Source organism: Corylus avellana, chromosome ca4, assembly GCF_901000735.1.
Source record: "Corylus avellana chromosome ca4, CavTom2PMs-1.0".
NCBI lineage: Eukaryota > Viridiplantae > Streptophyta > Magnoliopsida > Fagales > Betulaceae > Corylus > Corylus avellana.
In genome coordinates this window covers 3166814-3190897 of record NC_081544.1, presented here as the reverse complement: position 1 = coordinate 3190897, position 24084 = coordinate 3166814, and the positions used below count along the sequence as shown (strand labels likewise).

The window sequence follows — 24084 nt, the reverse complement described above, 5'->3', positions numbered from 1 at the left end:
TTCACATTTAAATAAGAATAAAAAATAGAAAATTTCAATAATGGTATATAAATCGAACTAATTCACTAGGATCGATCGGATGTTCGATCGAACATTTGATCTTATCACGATCAATCGAACTAATTCATTAGGATCGATCGGATGTTCGATCGAACATTTGAATCTATCACGATCAATCGAACTAATTAATTATGATTGATCGGATATTCGATCAATCTTTCAATTTCAATTGTTTCAAGTTTGATCGATCATTTGATTCTATCACAATAAATCGAACTAATTCACTAGGATCGATCGGATGTTCGATCAAACATTTGATCTTATCAGGATCAATCGAACTAATTCACTAGGATCGATCGGATTTTTGATCGAATGTTTGATCCTATCATGATTAATCGAACTAATTCACTAGGATCGATCGGATGTTCGATCAAACATTTGATCTTATCACGATCAATCGAACTAATTCACTAGGATCGATCGGATTTTTGATCGAATGTTTGATCCTATCATGATTAATCGAACTAATTCACTATGATCGATCAAATGTTTGATTGATCAATTGATCCTATCACAATAAATCGAACTAATTCACTAGGATCGATCGGTTGTTCGATCAAACATTTGATCTTATCACGATCAATCGAACTAATTCACTAGGATCGATTGGATGTTTGATCGATCGGATTTTCGATTGAACATTTGATTGATCATTTGATTCTATCACGATCAATCGAACTAATTCACTAGGATCGATCGGATGTTCGATCAAACATTTGATCTTATCACGATCAATCGAACTAATTCACTAGGATCGATTGGATGTTTGATCGATCGGATTTTCGATTGAACATTTGATTGATCATTTGATTCTATCACGATCAATCGAACTAATTCACTAGGATTGATCGGATTTTTGATCGAATGTTTGATCCTATCATGATTAATCGAACTAATTCACTATGATCGATCAGATGTTTGATCGATCAATTGATCCTATCACAATAAATCGAACTAATTCACTATGATCGATTGGATGTTCGATCAAACATTTGATCTTATCACGATCAATCGAACTAATTCATTAGGATCGATCGGATGTTCGATCGAACATTTGAATCTATCACTATCAATCGAACTAATTAATTATGATTGATCGGATATTTGATCAAACCTTCAATTTCAATTGTTTCAATCATTTGATCTTATCACGATCAATCGGACTAATTCATTATGATTGATCGGATATTCGATCAAACCTTCAATTTAATTGTTTCAAGTTTCATCGATCATTTGATCCTATCATGATCGACTGAACAAATGTACTATGATCAACCGGATATTTGAATGAACCTTTAATTTCAATTGTTTCAATTTTGATTGTCACTTGATCCTATCATTTCATTGTATCACTATCAAAGTTGTTGTACATTATTCAATAATAAAAATTAAAAATTAAAAATCCAAAAGGTACTACAACTTTTTAAGTCTTTTGAGAGGTCGGTATTAAACAATTAAATTTATTTGTCAAGTTTTATTTTTTAATATTTTTACTATTTGACACTTACTCAAGTTAATCACGTGAATTTATGAAAAGATTATAGTAAAATATATATCTCCAAGGTGAAACTAAGTAAGGCATTACTCCCCTCAAAATTTTGAATTTACCACTATTTTATATATATATATATATAATATCCTTCCTCACACTTAAATGTCTAGTTCCACCCTTTGCACCTCTATTATTTTCCACAAGAAAATTTCCCAACAAAATGATATTTGACTCTCCTCCTTTAAGGAAGTGCCTACATGCTACATGATTGAGATTCACCTACCTTTACTTTCTTTTTCTTTTTATTTTTTTAAATAAAATAAAAAATTGTGGGTTTTTTGCATTGAATTTTTTAGGCAATATGAAATGTGGCTATCAAGAGTGAGCTTCTTCCTAGAGCTTCCATCATTGAAATTTCGGTGGGCCATTGTAGTGAAATTAACCCAACCTTAAAGGAAAATTGAAAGAAAGGGACAGAGCCTCCCTCCCTTTTGCTGTAGAATGAAGTTAGCCTTATTTGTTTCATCACAAATCCATGCAGATTGCAGCTGGCATCTTAAAACTGCATGGTTTAGATGGTTCATTGATTTCAAGGGGTCCTTAAAACATTTAAGAATGTGAATTTAATCATTTAATTTATATTATAATACTCGCATTCACATGGGAGCTCAAAATTTCTCTTAATAAGTAAGGTCCAACTCGTATAATATTTTAATTGAAATGAGAGGTGAATGACTGAGACTAAGTTTGAACTTAGAACCTCTACTGTAATACCATGTTAAATCAATGTCATTTTGATTAAAATTTAAGAGTAATGTTGCACACATTTTTATTTTCATATTCTTTTATGTAATTTTTAAAATTATTATTGAATTTTGATTAAATATAATTTTAAAAGTCCCGTCAAGGAGCTAAGAGTCCCAGTAATGAGGCTGCTCATAGATTAGCAAAATATGCTTTAGAGGGTAGGGATGTCCAATACTGGAGCTATGAATGTTGAATGTTCGTCTTGCATCCAAGAGGTTGTAAGTGTTGAGTCAGCAATTCTTGAAATTTATAATATCTGATACACTCTTCAAAAAAAAAAAAAAAAAAAAAAAAAAAAAAGTCGTGAGAGTAGAAGTGTATGTTGCATTGATTTCAATGGGTAGCTCAATCGGTTAGAGATTACGCCATAACTTAAAGCGAAGGACTTTGGGCATTAGTCCCCTCAAAATTTGGAATTTAACACTATTTTTTTATATATATAATATCCTTTCCAAAGTTAACTTTCTATCCTCAAAAAAAAAAAAGTTATAAAATTAAATTAAATTAAATTATGTGGCCTCACCCTTAAATGTCTAGTCCATCCTTAGTACCTCTATCATTTTCCACAAGAAAATTCCCCAACAAAATGATATTTGGCTCTCCTCCTTTAAGGAAGTGACTACATGATTGAGATTCACCCACCTTTACTCTTTTTTGTTTTTTGTTTTTTTTTTTTTTTTGTGAAAAATAAAAATTGTGGGTTTTGGCATTGAATTTTTTAGGCAATATGAAATGTGGCTACCAAGGGCGAGCTTCTTTCTAGAGCTTCCATCATTGAAATTGGGGTGGGCCATAGTAGTGAAATTAACCCATCCTTAAAGGAAAATTGAAAGAAAGGGACCAGAGCCTCCCTCCCTCCCTTGCTGTAGAATGAAGTTAGCCTTATTTGTTTCATTACAAATCCATGCAGCTGGCATCTTAAAACTGCATGGTTTAGATGGTGCAACATAACCATCACAACCATCATCAATCCATTTGGATTATTGTTTACATTAAATGATAAAGTTTTCCTCAGATGCATTTTGTTTGATAATACTTCAAAATATTTTAGAATTTTGGATCAAATGAACAAATTCCTCCTTCTTTTCTCCATTGAAATTGGCTTGGAAGTTCAATTTTTTAAAAACACTTCTTAAAGATTGAGAGATTGATGATGAAAAAAAAAAAGAGAAGAAGTAAGAAAATGGTTTGAAATTGACAAACTCCCAGATTCAGAAGCAGTGGAACATACAAACACAACACAATGATCAATCAACATCTACATAATTGTTGTGAATTATCATCATCATGTTAAAGCTAGCTGTTGCTTTTTGTGATTTGACTTTTGTTTTAAGATTAATTTGCTTAAACATTAACTATTTTGTGAGTTGAAATGATCAGACAAAAGTCAGCTGAATCAGAGGGGTATATAGTAGGAGGTCGCTGTAAGCTTTTGAAGGAAATGGGCCAACAGGAGGAAGATGGTGAGTAACGTCATGCAAATTACTGATATGACCCTTTAACCAAAATGGGTCCTTTGTAGCTTTTACTCTACGCTGCTTTTGGGTTCCATGTCCACCCTATTCTAAGCTGTCCGCCATAACCCCAAACCATGATGCTTCCATTGCTTAATTAATTGCATGCGATGATCATGTTGTGTGGATTTTCTTTCTAACAAATTTTTTTATAAAAAAAAAAAATTGGAAAATGATGTTTTCTAAAGATAAATATTAGTTTTAGTAAATTAAATTGGAAAAAAAAATTTCAATTCAGTTTGAAAACGTTTCGATTATGTGTTCTAAGAACATACGCCAATTCAATAGATTAAATAAGATGAGTGTTTTGAAAGCCAGTTTGAAAATGCATGTGAGGACTACATGCTTTAATAGCAGATGTTAATAAACTGATATATGACGTACTATCCTATAGCTTGATGATATGGTAATAAAAATTTACCTTTAAACAACATTTTTTTTAAAACATAATGTAAACAAAGAAAGAAAAAAATTCATAACCGATTTACTACTACGTTATCAACAGTCTATTAAATAGTATTATTCAATTTATTTTTTTTATTTTAAAATGTATTTTGATATGATATTTGAAAAAAAAAAAATTAAGTATTTTGTGAATGTTTTATATTTTGAAAACACAAATCATAAGAGAGAAGGCAAAGCCATCGTTTTCTTTTCTTTTTATTATTTTAATATGCCAGCGGCAAGCACTATAGAGGTATGAGTACTCTTACATTTCAAGTAAAGAAAGTGTTTTTCCTTTGAAGTCATCCAAAATTTAAATATATTATATATATGACATTTCGTTTATCAAATTAATCTTTATTTATTTTTACATTTTGCTCTTTCACCATCTCCTAGAGGTATGAAATTTGCCGGCTTGACATTTTTTACACCACAGTAAAATTTAAAAATTGAAAAGGCTAATTAATAACTAGAGAATATGCTTCACGGCAAGGATTTACGAGTCACATTGCTTATTATTGGTGGTAGCTAATTTGTTTGTTTGTTTTTTTTTTTTTTTTTTTTTTTAGTTTAAAAATTGCACCATATCATTATAAAAAAAACTCTCAGGCTAGCTAATACCACCACTCCAGTGGACAGTACAAGAGGGAAAAGAAAAAAAAAATTAAATGAATCAATTTGACATGAAACAATTTAAAAATGAGAAACATTTTTTAAGGAATAAAATATATACTTTAAATTGGCATATATTCTTAAAATCACGGATATTTTTAATATAAATTAACATATATTCTTATAATCCTTAAAATATGTGATTTTTACGAACATATATATTAGAGGTAATTACATTTTGTCACCATGAACTATCATTTTATAACAAAAAGTTTTCATTCGTCAGTCAAAGGGGTTAAAATTGATGGTCAACGGTCATATGCAAGTCATGTGCCATTTAAAAATTTGTTCTTCCACTTTTGCCCTCACTTCAAACCGAAAAAATGACGCTTATACCCTCTTATACCATAATCCAACACATGAAAACAGTTTAAAATGAGGGCAAACGTGAAAGAAAAAAAAATTAAAATGGCACATGACTTGCACATGACTGTTGACCGTCAATTTTAACCCTTTTGACTGACGAAATGAGATTTTTTGTCGTAAGATGGTAATTTGATAAGGTCAGGTGTCATACTTAATTGTTCATGGGGAAAAGTATCAAGACGTTGTAGTTCATATAGGCAAAAGGTAATTACCCCTAAACATTAAATAAATTTCTTACTTCTAAAGTTGTTGTGAGCCTTGATTGGAGTTTAAGCAATCTTGCAACACTTCCAATCACATTTTTGCCATATGCTAATATAGGCAATGCACTGACATCTATTCGTAGAGTTTTACATATCTTCTCAGAGTCCTTAACATGTTTAAAAGACATATCAATTTAATTGATTAAATTAAATATTTTAAAAAATAATTAATTTAGCCTAGAGCCAACAAATTGGGCTGTTGTTGGCTTTCATTATCATCATTTTTTATTATTATTATTTAAAATACGAAAGAAATTAGGGTACGTAGGAAGATTTGTGTTGAAGGCACCTATCACGGCATGACAGCTCAAAAGCCCACACACATTTTCTCTGGCGGTTCACCATAATATGTCGCAGCTGAATTTGGCGGATTACTACCAAAACGTTGGCGTACAGATCACAACAGCAATAAGGTCCATAGCACATGAAAGCGGGGGCCCACTAATCATTGCCTTGCTTTGATGCCCCAAAACAGATAATCAAAATCATGCCAAATGGGTTTAAATATGGCTTTCAAAACAACTGTCTGTCTGTACACGTGTCTTTTGGATCGAATTTTTTATTTATTTGAAAAACCATTCTCACGTAATATAAAAATAAAAATAAAAAATAATTTTGAGGATTTTGTGAGCGTTTTGTAATTACCTTTTGAGCACTCACATTGGGCTCAACAAAAAATAGCTATTTTTTACGGCGTTAAACAGCTTAACTAAACGACGAAAGATTTGTAATTAAGCACTGTAGTCTGTAGCTCAACAATCTATAATTTGTATTGATTAAAAAAACAAAAATCAATTGTCTTGCTTCTATGAAAATAAGGAAAGTAGATAACGAAATAATATTTTAAATGAAAAAAAAAGTGAATATTTAAAATGTTAGGCCGGGTATAGGTGCTTTGAAAGAAAAAATAGCTAAAAAAAATGTTCTTTAACTAAATATTTGTTGAACCGAATGTGAATGCTCTAAAAATTCTGAAAGGGATTCAAGTATTATTAGTGGTGGAACATTAAGTTAAATATATAAAAGTTGAAAAATACAAGGGTGGATATAAAATTCGAGCATAGATGTAAAATATATTTCTTCTTTATTTCAAGAATGGAAGCTCTTTAATCATACATGTTTTAATTAATTTTAGATTGGAGAGGTATTAATTTATTCACAACATCCCAAACGTCATGATTATGATTGCTCATCTAAGCTAATGAAAATCATAAATTAAGATATTTTGCCCTAAAATAAATCATTAGGGACCAACTATTTCTCTTCGTAATCATAACAACCATAGTCCACTTCACTTGCTCTTAATGCTACTGTCACCAAAATAAGGAGACATTTATTACAATTTAGGGTAGCTTCTAATTTCTTGGCACTTCACTTACACTTAATGCCATGGTCACCAAAACAAGGAGACATTTAGTATAAGGTAGCTAGAAAATGTAGCTCTAATGAATCTATGCTTCATTAAGGAACCTACAATTTGTACATCTTACTAAGGTGAGTGAATAAGCGTGATAAATAAATGTAAAATATAGCAAATGCCACATGAGTCACGTGATAATTTATATTTGATTAAAAAAGAAGTGTTATATAACAGTTCATATTTGAATAGCTTATATAAGAAGTGTCACATAGGCTGTTACATTAGTTTGTAAATGTAACAAGTTCTTTGTGAACTACTAAGTGTCGGTCCACAACAAGTTTATATTTTATGAAGAAAAAAAAAGTGTTACATGATAATCCACATTTGAGTCGTTGGCATAATAAATATTACATAAACTATCGATCACGTCTGCTTGTAAATGTAGCAAATAGCTTGTGAACCATTAAGCGTCCGTTCACATTTTAGTAGTTGACGTGATAAGTTTCATGTTTATTCAACGTATAATTACAAAAGACTTTTTAGCTACATATGGATAGATATAAGAGTAATGCTAAAAATTACATTTTTACTGTACTATTAATTTATCATGCTGACGTGATATGCCAATTTATTCTTAAATTTTATTTCATTTTTTTAGAATGTACAATGTCACATAGCATAATAAAATAAAAATATAATTTATAACATTAATCATTATATAAATATCTTGACCATATAAGTCCATTTTAAAATAATTTTTTTTTTTTAAAAAAAAACAATTTGTGACACCTAAACCTAGCATGATTTAAAGCATCCAACCACATGTAAATGGCCCCACACCATCACCTGCCATGTTTTTCACCTGTACCAGAACGGTGGAAAACAATCACAACCGTAAAACACACGCTGCAACGTGGCAGCCAGATCCGCGATCTCCATGCACAAATGGGACCCATCCGATAGGTCCCGCAATCGGACGCCTCAGATCTGTTTGGTAGCGACAATCTGGCCATGTGGACGAACCAGCCGGAACCTTCCCTGGCCTTTACATAACGCCTATTTATTCTGTTTCATTTTGCTCTCAGAAAAATACAGAGTCAGACACAGACACAGACACACGTGTAAGAACTCGAACTAGCTCTTTCTCTTTAGCCTGTGCTACTTGAAGTGCGCAGGTTAAGCAGTGGGGCGTGCGCAGTGTAAGAGAGAAATGATGGATAGGAGAGCGGTTTTGTGCTTAGGTTTTGTGTGCATTGTGATCGCCGGCGTCGGAGGTCAATCTCCTGCGACGTCTCCTAGCTCGACGCCAGCTCCGCCTACACAGAATAATCCTCCTCCGGCAGGCTCACCGCCGCCTACGAACAATGTTCCACCCCCGTCGACTCCTCCTCCAGTGAGCACTCCGCCTCCTTCATCGCCTCCTCCGGCGACTCCTCCTCCAGTCAGCTCTCCGCCTCCCGCCTCGCCTCCTCCGGCGACTCCTCCACCCGCTACTCCTCCCCCGGCCACTCCACCTCCAGCGACTCCACCTCCGGCGTCTCCTCCACCAGCATCTCCTCCTCCGGTAACTCCCCCTCCAGCCACTCCACCTCCGGCATCACCTCCTCCGGCCACTCCACCCCCGGCAACGCCTCCACCGGCGCCTCTAGCATCTCCACCAGGGCCGGTTCCCGCCACTAGCCCGGCTCCAGCACCTAGCAAGAAGAAGGTGAAAGCTCCTGCTCAGTCTCCCTTGGCGCTGAGCCCGGTGTCGGAAGCCCCGGGGCCGAGCCTGGGAGCTCTCTCTCCGACCCAGAACGACGACGTAAGTTTCTCCTCTCTTTCTTTTATTTCTTTCTCTTTTGCTTTACCCGTTATTATAAAACATAAATTATCACTTATCTTAACTTAAGCAAAATAATAATAACAAATTTAATCATTTACTTTAAATATTTTTAACTATGGATTTTTATCAACATAAGCATGGTTACGGGTTTCCCGGTGTTCCGTTATGGTGTCACGAGCTCACGTGAGCTTGGGAAACCGTGTAGATCTGATTGGTTCTATAAAATGAAAATCAATCCCCCATGTTAGCTTTCAACACTGATCAAAAGTAACCACGGCAAGCCAGGTGCTTCAGATTTGTCCTTCATGGGTCTGCACTGTACAAGAAACTAGAGACAAAAATGCTAGACAGCAACGTAGGACAGAAAATGTCGATCCATCCTAGTATAATAGCTTTCTTGTTTGAAAGCTTGTTTAAACCGTCCAGTGTACTGTCCTTTGAAAGCAAAGACAGGCCTCACCGTTCAAATAGTCTTGTTCGAATATGCCAAACATTTAATTAATAGCATTCTGATCCGGTACAATAAGATTGTCGTTTAAAAGCATAGTCAGCCTCACATGTTCGGACAATCGTTCCGAAAAGGTGGGACTCGGGGAAAGAAGTACTGGTTCAATCCAACAAGATATGTAACATATATAACATTAGGTAACAAGATACTAACCTAAGATTAAGTTTTAATAAATGTGTAAGAGAAATTGATGCAACCAAAAACATTTTTGTACAGTTTGAATATTCAATTCTGTTTATGTTATTTGTTACAACTTGTGGTGCAACCTTGGATTGCAGAGTGGGGTTGAGAAGATGTTATCCATTGAGAAGATGGTTGGGAGCTTGGTGTTTGGATGGGCTCTCCTGTGGGTGGTGGTTTAGAGCAGTCTCAGTCTGGGGTCTTTTCTTTTTGATTTCAGTGTTACATTACTGTTGCCTCTATTATATATCTACTGCTCATCACCCTATTAGCCCCCCACCTGATGATGGGCACCTGCTATATTTGTATTTGAACTACATACATTCGGTTGAATTCTTTTGGGAGATTTTTGAGGGGAGTTTTCTGCATTGCCTGTTGAGGGGGAGTTGTTTTGTATTTGATTGGTAGCTACCTCTTTCTCTCATGATATCTTTATTTCATTTTTCTATTATCTCTTTTGGTCTCACCTTTAATTGATTCGTATCGTCTCCTTTCTCTCTTTTTTTTTAAAAAAAGCCAAAAGTCATATTTTTATTTCATTTTATTGATGTGATACTGTCAATCAGCTCTCGAAAAACTAATCAAGAACTGATTGACAATGCCACAAGATAAAAGTGTGGTGTATAACTTTACTACATGCAATAAGCAAAATGCTGCATTCATTATATAACCGATTGGCACAAAAAGGAAGCTATGAGGGGGAAATGAGCTTTTCTCTAAATCGGATTCAATTTGGTAGATTGGGTAGGAGGTATTTTCTTGAGTTTAATTTGAAGGAAAATTTTATCCCGACCAAGAGAGAAGATAGGTAGAGGCAAAGGGGATGCAAAGTAAAATTTAGACTAAACATTCTTAATCATGTACACTTTTTTGGGTCAAAAGCAAGGATTTCATTCATGTAAAGAAATGCTTACAAGGCCAAAAACATCACACGATCCAATTGCATTGCAAAGGAGTTCGTAGCATGTGGGCATGTGGCATTACAGTGGGGCGACAGGACCAAAAGCATAGTATGGGCCATAAGAGGAACCATTTGAAAGATCAACCATTCGAGTATTCACAAGTGTTTATGTATTACCATAGAGTCGGGAGGTCAAGAGTTCGAACGATAAAGAGTCGGTTTGGCAACAGGTTTTGTACAAGTTTTTTCTTTCTACTAAAACCAAAATCATTTAACAAATAACTTAAAAACTACTTTTACTTTTATATTAAATCAAAACAATTTTCGAAACAGAAAACACTTTGGATTAATGGGTATTCCAACTAAAAATTATCATAAAATGCATACAAGTCATTAAAAGGAGGTCAGTAAACCATAAATTAGGATACCCACCTTACTTGTTTCTTAAGCAAATTGAAGAACCCACATATATGAGGAAACCCAAAAGTAGACTTGGTTTTAGAAATCTCTATAAAAAGAAAGTTCTGGTTGAAGAATGAAGATTAACTAAAATTTGATCCCAGATGCCCAATAATCAGGTTTAGTTTATAAATTTTAGCTTTTTTTTTTTTTTTTGGACAGTTTTCATCTTTACTCTATCCCAATCTATTAAACTAATATGCGTGAATCATATGTTATTTTAAAACCAGATGCATTTTTTTGACTTCTGTCAATTTAATAGATTGAGTTGAAAAAAAAATTTGTACATTATTTTTTTTGGGGGAAAAAGTCCATTTAACCCCCCCCCCAAAAAACTACTATCACAATGACAATTTACTCTCCAAACTATCAATTACGATAATTTACCTTCCAAACTATCAAAATAATAACAATGTACCCCCCAATGCTAGCAAAATGACGAAAATACCCCTATATAATTTTCACTAAGACAAAAATATCCTTAAAATTTGAAAGAATAAAAAAATTAGTATTTTTGTTTTTATTTTAGTAAGGATAATTTTGTCATTTAATTAAAATTGGGAGTACATTGTGATTGTTTTGGTAGTTTAGGGGGTAAATTGTCGTAATTGATAGTTTGAGGGATAGATTGTCATTGGGGTAGTAGTTTAAAGAGGTTAAGTGGACTTTACTATTTTGTTTTTTCCTTTACCCCTATTATCCACCAAAGGAATTGGAATGTTAATTGTATTTTTACTCATTGCCTTTTTTTTTTTCCTTTTTTTTTTTATCATTCTCACATGCTCTATAAATACATGTCTATTTAATAAACTGACTAGAAAAGTTTTCTCTTAACCCTATTTGGAGACCAGTTGTAAATTAAGGCACGGGCTTAGGGGATTAATTTGTTAATTCAACTTTCAAGCAAGTGGGCTGAAAGAGCTTTACAAACGTTGAGCCCAGTTATCTCTATAGGAGTTGTAGTGGATTTGAACCCGTTCTAATTTTGCGAAACCCATTACTATGGGAGAAATGAACCCTTTTTGACATGTTATACAGTAGAATGCTAATGGGCCCCTTATGAAGCTCATCCCAATCACCTTGGACAACAACCTGGAAAAGTTCATTGAGAATTTCTACATCCAAACCAAATTGTTAAAAATGCAATGGTGGTTGTGGAGGAATTCAATGTGGCGGAACAACATTCTACGATGGGCGGCTCCTCCTTGTGGTGTGTTCAAAGTCAATTGAGACGTGCCTCTTGATTAGTTTGAGAAAAATGATGGGTGTAGGCGTTATTGTTCGAGATCATGAGGGAAAGGTTCAAGCTAAAATGTGCTCCTCTATGAGCTATCACTGATCCAACTGTGGTGAAGGCTTACGCGGCATGAAAGGCTATGGTCTTTGGAAGGTGATGCTTTGAAAATTATATATGCACTACGAAAGGAGGAGCAATCATTAAGCATGTATGAGACTTTGATTGATGATTCGAAGATAATTCTGTGTAGCTCCCATTCATAGCAATTGTATTGTATACAATGAGGGAAGCAAATATGGCAATACATCCACTGGCAAAATCTGCTTTCCATCAATCTGTGGAGAAAATTTGGATGAAAGAATATCCTATTTTTTCTTCGTGATATTATTTTCTTTATAAGCGGTATGATTTGATCATTTATAAATGAAAAAAACTATCTATTGCACACTCATTTAAGAAAAAAAAAAATTAATGGATGATTCTCACTGCTACATCATTGAAATATTATGACAGTTTACTAAATAATATTTATCTTCACATAAACTATTAGATACAACAAATATAAATTATTTTCTTCATTTCACTTCAAAAACAAAAACAAAAAAAACCCATTTCACCATCATTCCAGCGGGTTGACAGTGACAATGACTGATCCAAAAATTGATGAATATTACCACGTCAGCCCCAATAAAATAAACATGAATAAAATAGAAATAGTATGCATTACTCCATCCAAAAATAAGATGCACTGCCATAATTACATGTAGGTAGAAATGTACGAGTACAAACAAATATGCACACGCAATGAGATTCCCTTGAGTTGTGGGGGAGTAATGGGCATAAATTGCCTTGAGTTTAAGGGTAGGGGGCAGTGGGAAAACCATCATAAATGTGCATACATTGTTTGGCAATACAAAGAATATGTGGAAGCTTCCTTTGCCGACAATGCTATGAGATTTATTTATTTATTTATATTTTCTTTGTTTTAAGTTTTCAACTTTATTAATTTCTTTATCTTCTACATACATTTTTTTTTGAAATGCTCAACGTGTCAACCAAATTAACAGCACCTCCTAAATTCCTGCTCACTTGCTCCACAATAACCCACACAAATAGCTCTCACAAAGTCAATGCCAAATGCTTCTTTGATTCCATTTTTTTTTTCTTTAAAATAATAATTCTGTTTTTAAATTCATATAATGCCAAAAAAAAAAAAAAACTATTTGCTAACATTTTATATATATATATAAATATATTTTTCGTTCCATAGCAAAAATATTAATAAACAACACAAATATTTCATTTTTATGTTATAGCATAATATTTTTCTCAAACCAAAAAAAAAAAAAAAAACGCTACAAACATACTCAAAACTCTCTAAAAACAGTTTTTAATTTTTTTTAAGCATGTTAAGAATTTTTTTCTATATATATATATATTGGCATGATTTGATGTTTATAGTTTATGGCTATAATTGTTGATGAATTAGGATCCGGATCCCTTATAATTGAGAAGAAATTTGAAAATTTTTAATTGTTAATCGTAACTTTTTATTTTAAATTTAATGGTCTATAAAATTATTTAAATCTCGATAAAACAAAAATTAGTATTTAATGTTTCAGTTATATAAAAGCAGTTAATATTTTATAAATCATTGAATTTAAAATAAAAAATTACAATTAACAATCAAAGAATCTTCAATTTATCTGCCGTAAAAGGAGATCTAAATTGGATGAACCAAAACTTGAAGGCTCACTCCCACGCACGGCAAAGTTGACGTTTAATAAATGATGATTGGACCATTGCCATTAAAACTTGTGCCATCAATAAGCTTAAATGCTCATGACTCATGAGCCAACGCGCGGACGCATGGCCTTGGGAATCTTGGACTTTTCTTCATTTCACCAATATGTTTATTCTCTAGTGGGAATCCAAACCCGTGTGTATATATATATATATATATATATTAGCATTTAGGGCTAGGGTTTATACCTTTCCCCAAATATTTTGGGGGCATAAGGTTGTCATTCTAGAAAAAAGAGAAGCAAAATAGGCCCTTCTCCACATGTTTGCTAAAAATTTGCCAAACTCCTAGTTTTTCGAACTATGGCTTGGCTTAGATGTGAAGTTAGCCGTGAGTCCATTTGGTCTATCTCGTAAAAAAAAGTTCAAAGTATTATAATTTTCATGCTCCATTTTAGAGTAATTTTTGAAGGCCTATTTGTGTTTTACTAAGAATGACGTGATTATTAAAATTATTCTTTGATCAAAATTCAATAATAATCAATCACAAGTCTAATGATAATTTTAATAGCCACATCATTCTTAGTATGACACAAGTAGGCCACCTAGAATTACTCTACATTTTAGGGAACAAGAAAGTAATTAGAAACTACATTTTTATCCCACAATTATTTCATAATGTTGACGTGTCAGTTCTAACCGACCATTAAATCAATCATTATTTAAAAAAAAAATAATAATAATAATAAAAAATCCAAGAATTGATTGAGACTACTATTTTAGCATTATAGGATAGTTATATGATAAAAATGTAGTTTTTAGCATTACTTTTTTATAAAAATAAGTGTCACGTGGAGTGGACTGTCATGTGGTCGATGATGTGAGTTTTTTTTTTTTTTTCTTTAATTTTGTAATAGGCTTGTCACTATACTCACATGTCCTCGCTGATGTGATTTTTATTTTAGATATAACCTCATAGACAAGATGATATGTTATTATTAGCAACAACTAGTGTTGTCATCGATGGTAAACGGTTGTTGCTAATAGCTTCCCTCTACAACTTATGCAAAAAATAAAATAAAAAAAAAAAAACTTGCCAAGTTATTAGCGACGACAAAATGTCGTCACTAGTATGAAAATTTTCCTTAAATGAGCAACGACCCCAAAGTCGTCGCTAAAAGTTTGGTTGCTAATGACCAAATTTCTTATAATGTTTTACATTTCAGTAGCTAGTGTAATAAGTATTATTTGGACAGTAATAATCTACATTTGAGTAGTTGACCTAATAAATATCATATAAATTCACATGTCAATTTGTACAAAGCTTAAAATAAAAGTTATAGTATACCTACCAATGCTGCCTTTAACTTCTAATGGTGATTTATTCATGTATGGGTCAAACATGGACTAACTTTCTCTCGCTCTCTCTCTTTTCTTTTAGTTATTTTAATTATTATTATTTTTTATTTAATTTTTTTTTTTTTGTCTTAGAGGGAAGGAAAATAGGAAATTACGCACTTAACCTTGACCGACAACACCTATTAAGATATCGTGCCTATACCGTCAAGGCACTATTGTTAAGGCTTAAAAGTAAAATCACGTCCAAAAATAAATCAAAGAGTAATAATCAAGAGATCTCTTCTTAATGTTACACAACCTAGGCATTAAATCATCACTTGCTTTCCTTAGCACATGATAATGTGCATTAAACAATAACAAATCTTCTCCATATGCACTCTTAAAAGTATTTTCAAGATTCCATCTAATTGTTTTGACTAATGCACAATTACTTCTTCCACAAGTGTTCTTGATTACAGCTTTTATTATAAGTCACTTACAAACTTATATGGCAGTAAACCTTAAATTTATCGCATAATAATTATCTTTTTTTTAAAAAAAAAAAAAAAAAAACCACATAATACTTATCCCGTTTACAAACAAACATGACAATTATCGAATTATGGTTCTTTACAATTTTATTTATTATGAAATTTATGTCGTTTTCAGACATTAAAATGCTTGAAAAATGTCACATATTAAAAAGAAAAATGCTAAGTGTCCTATGTGAATATATTTTTTTTTAAAAGGAAAAAATAAATTGTTTCTTATTTCTCTCACTCAATTTTAGAAAATAATATTCACCTAGGACCAAAGCAGTATCTAGCATTTCCCTATTAAAAATGTAGAATGTTATCGAGGCCATTAGAGAAATTCTCTCTCCTAAAAGATTTATTCTTCGCTTTTGTAGAGACGCTTCTTCTTCGTAAAATTAAAAGACAGGTTTTGGCTTAAAATTTTTTACAACATAAAAAGTAAGAACCTAATAAATATACTCAATTATCAACTATAATATGCCACATTTTTATTACGTAGCATTTTTCAAGTGTTTTAATACCTATAAACAATCTAAATTTTGTAATTTGAGAATTTGTAAACTCTTTAAAACTGTAAAAAATCCTAATCCACAATTACTACTTTAACCTTTAAAATATAGACCGTCATGTGACAATTTTGGCATGACTTATTTTTATAAAATATTGTGAATTGGGCACGTGAAAAGCTTATTGTATACCAAACATTTTTCCTTCTACTTGTCAACTACCATGAAATTGAGTCGTGGGTATAAATGAATGTGTTTATTGAGGATATATAGGAGTTTGGAATTAGAGTTCCGAGTCAACTTAATTGAGAATCCAACATTTCATTCTAGGAAAGAAGGAAGATGAGATTAAGATAAAATAAAGATTAAAGAATATATATTTATTTAAATACCATTCCCCATATGAATGCATATATTTATTATAAGCAACAAAATTGTTTACTCCCAAGTTTCATTCAACTCAATAGCTAGAACCCTACTTCCCAGACAGTCAACACAAATCTGCTACTTATTTTTTGACTCTTTGCTTCTGGCTTTTCTACTTGACTCAGGGAAATTGCCCAGAAGTAACGGTTACTTCTGCAAGTGTTTCAAAATTTATTAATATCACATATGCTATGCCGTGAATACACATATCTTATGGTCATAATCAACTGATTGTAAGAGTTTGCTTGGGATTGCGTTTAAAAAAAAAAAAAAAAAAAAAAGTTTTTAAGTTAAAAATAGCTTTTGGGCAAAAGCTTTATTTTTAAGCTATTACTAAAAGTGCGTTTTAGTCATTTTTAGACTTTTTGGACCCTTAAAAGCGCTTTTAATTTTTTTTTTTTTACCAAATGAATATTTTTTTTTTCAAACAAGCTTTTTAAGTGTTAAAAGCATTTTTAAACCACTTAAACGCAATCTCAAACAAGTCCTAAATCCGGCGAAGGATTTTTAAGACTTTATTATTTTTTTTTTTCAAATTTTTTCGATTCTTATATGTATTATTGAAAATGCACGTGAGAGTCATATACCTTAAGGACATATGTTAGTTGAATAGATTTGGGTTACAAGAATTTGAAAAAAAAAAAAAAAAAAATCTATTGTGGTTTGAGTTATGTTACATACTACACCCCTATATTACTGAGCTGATGTGAGAATGCCTATCAGCCTTTGTTAAAAAGCATTACAGGCTAATAAACTCTGTTACATTACCCAAATAGGATAGGGGTGTATATATATATATATATATAGCATTACTCTTTTAGTTTATACACTAATTTTAAATTTTCTCAGAATTTAATAGGTTAAACAATTTATGAATAAATCAAGGATCCAAATCTCCTACACTAAGAATGCATGAATTGCTAACAATTTGGGTAGTCCCATAAAGAGAGGGACTAAGGGACCCACTAGTTATGGGTAGCCATCACCTGCTTGGGACAAGAACAAGTCAGCTCTACAACCCCCTACTCTATGAAGTTGTCCAAATTATTAACAATTCGGCTAATTTTAGTAAAATTCTCATGCATAAATCAAAGGTTTATGGTTTCACTGATTCAATTGTCTAATTAGAACACTGAAAAAACACTCTAGCCCACCAACCAATAATTTCATTTCTGCATAATCTACTGATTTAGATACTCCAAGCCAATAAGAGATGGAGAAATGAATTATAAGGTCCAGTTGCTACTAACTTGGTTGAATTGTCTACATCAATGAGTTAGTTAAGCACATCTTAATAATGGCATATAATAGAGGGATTTCACTTAATTAATGTGCTGATCTGGTAATTAAAAGAATATATATATAGACACACACACAATGAAGTGTTGCTTCATTGAGGTGGCTTTTGAGGGTTTTAATTATGGTCCTGCCCTATTGGAAGTAGATCGAGTTAGAAGCCAACTTTTGAAGTCTTTCTCAATTTGATGATTGTCCTCTAATTAAAACAGAAACCTATGAGTAAAGCAAAATGGGCCACCCCTAATAAAATGAGTAAGAGTTGAGATTTCAAATGAAAAATCAAGATTTTTTTTTTTAATATAAATAAATAAATAGCAATAAGTTGTTAAACAAAGTTTTTCTTTAAATTGGGCCGGAGGAATTCAAACAGTTATCTTAGAGTTTGTGATTGTTCTAAGGATAAATGTCAAGTTAATAAATTGGATTGAAAGAATTTCCTTAACCTCAAATTTGGAAGAAAATTGTCCTAATATGATTTTTTTGTCCTTTGTAATTTCTTTTGTACAAACAAAGTAATCCTTCAAGCTTGATTGGAGAAACTAAAAAATTGTCACATGTTCCTTAAGCATGTAATATAAGAAGCACATGCTTTTTTTAGTAACATTAAAAGAGTTTGAGAAAATTCTATTAAAAAGCATGCGCTTCTCGACTGATGCTCTCCATTTCACTTGAGATTGAGAGTTTTATGGTCATGATTTATGGTTGTTATATCTAATGGTATATATGCTGTCATATCATTTTTTTAAAAAAAATTAATGGTGTGCCAATATAATTATCGCGTGGCATCATCTATACCGTTAAATATAACAATATTAAATCCTGACCATAAAATGACTCATCTATCTTAGTATGTACTTCTCACATGCTATTAAAAGAGTATGTATTTTTTTCATGTTAAAAGATACATGACAATTTTGTATATTGGCTTGAAAGAACTTCCTATAACCCAACTTGAAGAAAAATTGTCATGTCCCTCAGTGTGCGTGGGTTATAATGGTCACTACTCGTTTTGATTTCCTGTCGCAGATCTCCTTCATCACAGCACTTTTGGCTCTCTTTTCTATAACCCTTTTGGTCTACTAAAAATTCTAAATCCAAATCTAGACTTAAAAAATATTCAATCTTGATGGTTTTTTGCCCCCACCACCCTAAATGGTGTCTCCTCCACCACTATACAACTACCTCTTACTTTCTCTAGCTCTCTCATAAGCTAGGTAAAAACTAAGCTAAAATTGATTTATTATTATTATTTTTTTTAATACCTACAATGTCCACCATGGGCAGCCATAACCAACTTTACTTGCAACATTTTCAATTGCATTCTCTGCCTTCGAAGATCCCCTCTGAACTTGAGGTAGGATTGCTATCAAGGATTTTTTTTTTTTTTTTTTTTTATCATAATTGTGTTGTTTGTTTGTCTTTAGTCTTACTCTTAAAAAAATAAATAAATAAAAAAGGTGGTATCTAAATATTGTCTTGACCTTACCCGCCTTAATTGCACTACCCTCGCCACAGCCCAAATCGGTCAATGGCATGATAAAAAGAGCCACAGGCTGCTAAGATTGGAGTGTGAAAACGACGACCCTTTGGATTTTTGTTCAGCAGGTTGGTTTCAACATTTACTCAACACTTTTAGACTTCCCATGTCACATCTACCTTCAAATACTTCTATATCTTATTGTTACATGTTACTGCACATGGATAGATACGTTTCTAGCAATTCAGACGGTAAATATAAAAAATTTATTATATAAATTTATTATAGACCTATTTGTCCAAACAAGTAGATGAATTATTTGAAACTGTTCAAACAAGCAAATCTCGCTTTATTATATTTATTGTTTAAATTATTAGCAATTTAAACAATAAAATTATTGGAGATTAACCTTTCAACTACGGAAGGCTGGACTCCAACCCTTTAGGCCCAACGAAGAAAATTAAAGAAGGGCCCACATCAGTTTGGGATTTTGACCACTCGGGAACATCATCATGGGGGTGGAAACTTCCCCCACGTATAAATAAAACTTTTAATAAATTTAAAAAAAAAAAAGAAAAAAAAAAAAGAAAGAAATTGAAAGGTCCAAAGTGGGGTAAAGAGGTGAGGGACAGTGCCTGCAAAAGCAAATAAATATAAGAGGAAACAGAGCAGCTGAGCAAGAGAGGTGGAAAAAGAAAGCTGAGGGAATCACGTGGGGGGGGGAGGGTTTCGGAGAGTTTTACCCCCTGTGCCTTGCTGTAATCATCTAGATAACACATAAAAAGCATTAGTTTATCTGTGATGCCATTGGGTTGAATTGGGTCAGAGAAGGGTTTCAAAAAGTAACAATTCTCAAAAGTTGCACAGACCCCACCAGGCACCAACAAGCCTTCTCTGCTCTCAATCTCATGATCCCCACCTGGAAGGAAAGAGATGAAGGAAAAGGTCCCAAAGACAGCCACAGAGATGTTCAAGCAATAAGATGAAGGAAAAATGGCGCACCAGCAGAATAACCTCAGCTTTTTCAACATATCACCATTCAGAGAGACCCCAGAAATAGACCTTTCCCAAAAGAGAATAAGATCCAACAATATCATTGGCATTCTTTTTTCAAATCTGGGTCAGTCAATATTAAAAGCATTTTCACAATGTGATAAAACAGAATGATGTTTAAGCATTAAAGAAAGAGAAGAAGGAAAGATGCTGATCTATACATATTCATGAGCATTTAATATGTGATGGACACAATGTTTATGTTTACAATTTTCTCTAGAGAAGTACTGACAAAATGCCATGATACATACAACCAAAAACCCATATCAGAAATATGTGGGGTTACAACTGTTAAGAAAAGAAATTACAGTTCATCTCTTTTACCATGACCTCCTCCTTCTCAAACCAAGAAACAACCACACAAAGATTAGCACACCGACAAAGGTAAAAAAAATTAACAGGCTAGTCATTAAGCATCGAAATCAAGTTGGTTGGGGGCAGTTTCCTTACTACCGCCACCATGGAATTCATTGAAGTAAGAGAATTAGTAGAATTATAAGAGGTTGGCGGCTCTAATACTCCAGAGCTTCACCACCTCCATGCATTGAAGGTAAATTAAAAACTTAACCTCCACTTGCTCTATCCCTAAATGGAAAGCTGAGCTCCAACTCCATAGTTGGATTCTGCATTGAGAGTATAAAGATTCAACCAGGCCTCACTGAAACCTGTGAATGATTATGCTCTGTATTTACAGATTAATAGAGGCATAAACCAACTTCACCCAAAAAAAGCTGACTTAACTCCTACTCTGTAACTTTTTAAAATGTTAGTCAATTAAAACTAGCTACCCATATGAACAATTGCCCTAGTTGGATCCTACCCTTGTTAGACTTCCATCTTCCAAATCATGTTATCCATGGAGCTGTCATGTTCTTTCTCCAGTGCGGCAACTTTGGCTCGATATGCTGCTAGTGCAATCGCCCCCTTTCCCCTTTCATCCTGAGGAAGCTCACAGGTCTCACTGATGGAGCCTGATCTCAAGTCTGCCGGGGGAATGAAGCAGTCCACTGACAGACCCGGAACGTTAAATGCAACCTCCTCAATTGTCCAAGCTTCTTCCATCTTCGTTTTGGTATGGCTCATTGCCATCTCACCGAACCTGAAAAGGGTTACCACAGAACGCCCAGAGTGGGCAATCATGATGCCCTCAACAGACCTGTAATCATCCAGGAACGAATTGATTGTAGTTTCCCAGTAAACTGCATCGCCCCCATTGGATTGGATGCGGGTAAGATGTGAATCCTCCATGTGAACAAGAAGCCCTGTCTTTGTGCTGAAGTAGCCAAACAAGACATGCCTAATTATCTCTGCCGGTCCTTCACTCCTGGCCTTCAATGTCTGAGGATCAGCACAAAGCTTAAGGATGAAGCAATCCTCACCATTGATCCTCTTCTCCCCTATGCATCTAGCATCCGTAAACATACTGGCGGTGGTTCTAGGATCAAGCCCCTGAAACAAATTATAAACAGATGCCAACTATGAAAAATGACCATAACACAAAACAAACTTGAACAGAAAACCCACAATTTTACCTGAAGGGCGCGACGAAGAGGCCTTACAGGCCCTTTTGCAGTGTGGGCACCGAGCCAGGGTGTGTGCCTCCAAACAAGTTTTCCATTGCAGCCAGCATGAACCTTGCTGCCCCCAGCAGCAAGCTCCACATACCACATATCTGGATTCATCTGCCAGAGCACAAACCCGCCCGACTCCACACACCTAGCAGCATTCCGGTTCTTCATCACCTTAGTGGCGGTTTCGAACTCAGAAGCCACCATCCGAACTTTTCCCATCGCATATGCATTTTTTATTGAGTTTTGCAGCTTCTGCCCACCAGAAGCCGCCGTGTACTGCTGCAATATATACTGAGCAGACGAAGTCTCCTGCAATAATACCGGTGGTAGATCACAAAACATTTAGAGTGGTTTCACTAAATTGATTAAATTTACAAAGAACAGATAAACATAAAAGGTAATCAAATTAATCATATCAACCACTCCACTCCATAATTGGTGAAATGTACAATGAATACCAATTCCAAGCCTAAAATGCAAAACTATTGTATGCTTTTTTTTCGTCACTTAAATAAAGTAACAAAAACAGTTAGGCCCACACGCTCCAGTTAAGGATTCTTTACTCGTATTTTCCTCTATTTTCTCATCACCCAAACGGGGGCTTAAACTGAAAAAAATAATAATAAAATAAAATAAAAGGTAAAGAAAAGCAAATAATTAAGTGTATCTATTTTTCTACTAAAGAATTGAAAGCAAAAATAAAAAAAAAATAAAAAAATCCAAAAACCATGCTCTGGATTATCCATGACGTCCCCAAATTCCCACAAAACATAGTCAACTAAATCATAGAGCAAATCTAAATCCAAACTCCCAAATACCTTGATGAGCACTCCACACCCCGTTTCCACATATAGAAAAAAATATATAAAACAAAAAAACAAAAAAAAAAGAAGTTATTTTTGAAAATCACTATAGTTTTTTCATATTTTCGTCAAGGACCACTACTTTTGAAAACCATTTGTTTTCTCTTTTATTCCTAAAACCCCATCAAATAGGTTTGCGAGAGAGAGAAGGACTAACAATGGGGGTGTCCTTGATGCTAAGGTGAGGCCAAGGGTCGGTGGTGTTAACGTGCACCGGGGCGAGAGGTGCGCCCATCACCCCAAGCAACAGCCTCAGATCGGACCTCCGGCACGCCGCCGCCGCCGACGACGTCACCGAAGGTGTCCTCGCTAGCTGTCCCTTCATCCATTGCCCCAGACCCGACCCGACCCGCTTCGACTCCCCGACCCCCTCCCCGTCCGCGTCCGGCCCCTCCATCAACGGCGCCAGCGCCTCCCCCACCGGTCTCAGACTCCCGGATCTCCCGATCAATGCGTCCGGATGCGCCACGTAGTTCTGGCTCCGGTCTTTCTTTCTCCGAAACAGACCCGACATTGGTGACCCGGACCGGCAGGGACTGTTCGCCCGAGACCGCGACGGCGAGAGCCCCCGGACCACTTCCTCTTTTAGCGCCGAGAAGAACCCCTGCTTTTTCTCCATTTTACACCTCGCCCCCCAAAAAAAGGACTAAAAAAAAAAAACCCAAAAGCCCTATACTCTCTGTGATTGGTAGTGTTTGGTTAGTTAGAAAGTCGAGAGAGTGAGATGGGTTTGTGAGCAAAACAGATAACTCTTCATAGATAGATAGATAGATAGAGAGAGAGAGAGAGAGAGAGAGAGAGAGAGCGTGGGAAACCGGTTTTGGGAGAAAACGGCTCGGAGAATGTGAGCACGGCTGCACAGGGTGGTAGTGTGAGCGCGACTTTTAGAGAGTGAGTAGTGTGCGTACGTTTGGAGAGCTGTATGAGTCTAAGCCAGAGAAAAAAAGTAGGTATATTTAGAGAAACAGAGAGAGTGGGTGTTTGGCATGTTTGCCATAAGGGGAAAGTAAAGCGAGGAGGGGGAGAGAGATAAGAGAGAGGAAAAAGCTTCTCAACGCGCTATTTCTCTTTTTCCACAGTAAAATAAGCGAAGTGTAATGGTATTTATCAAATGGACCAAAATATTCTTCCTACTTATTTATTATAACTACATCATATTAATTAATATAAAGAGTTACTTAAAA

At 34.2% G+C, this 24084-nt stretch overlaps 2 protein-coding genes across 2 annotated transcripts; one reads left to right on the top strand and one right to left on the bottom strand.

Moving 5' to 3' along the window:
• The first annotated feature begins 8057 nt into the window (after positions 1 to 8057).
• LOC132178801 (classical arabinogalactan protein 9) lies at positions 8058 to 9964 on the top strand. Its single transcript, XM_059591354.1, has 2 exons — positions 8058 to 8782; positions 9590 to 9964. Exons 1-2 carry the CDS (start codon positions 8189 to 8191, stop codon positions 9671 to 9673), a joined length of 678 nt encoding a protein of 225 aa, XP_059447337.1. The 5' UTR covers positions 8058 to 8188; the 3' UTR covers positions 9674 to 9964.
• Positions 9965 to 20603: 10639 nt separating this feature from the next.
• LOC132177816 (uncharacterized) lies at positions 20604 to 23878 on the bottom strand. The gene is made up of 3 exons (XM_059590279.1): positions 23058 to 23878; positions 21999 to 22346; positions 20604 to 21915 (listed from the first exon to the last, which is right to left on the bottom strand). Exons 1-3 carry the CDS (start codon positions 23517 to 23519, stop codon positions 21292 to 21294), a joined length of 1434 nt encoding a protein of 477 aa, XP_059446262.1. The 5' UTR covers positions 23520 to 23878; the 3' UTR covers positions 20604 to 21291.
• Positions 23879 to 24084: the final 206 nt, after the last annotated feature.

What these genes read in the sequence shown, in the direction of transcription:
- LOC132178801 (XM_059591354.1), top strand. Translation starts at nt 8,189, where the DNA reads ATGATGGATAGGAGAGCGGTTTTGTGCTTAGGTTTTGTGTGCATTGTG. An exon ending in CTCCGACCCAGAACGACGAC is followed by an intron (nt 8,783 to 9,589) that starts GTAAGTTTCTCC and finishes CTTGGATTGCAG; the next exon opens with AGTGGGGTTGAGAAGATGTT.
- LOC132177816 (XM_059590279.1), bottom strand. Translation starts at nt 23,519, where the DNA reads ATGGAGAAAAAGCAGGGGTTCTTCTCGGCGCTAAAAGAGGAAGTGGTC. An exon ending in GCATCAAGGACACCCCCATT is followed by an intron (nt 22,347 to 23,057) that starts GTTAGTCCTTCT and finishes GTATTATTGCAG; the next exon opens with GAGACTTCGTCTGCTCAGTA. An exon ending in CTCTTCGTCGCGCCCTTCAG is followed by an intron (nt 21,916 to 21,998) that starts GTAAAATTGTGG and finishes AATTTGTTTCAG; the next exon opens with GGGCTTGATCCTAGAACCAC.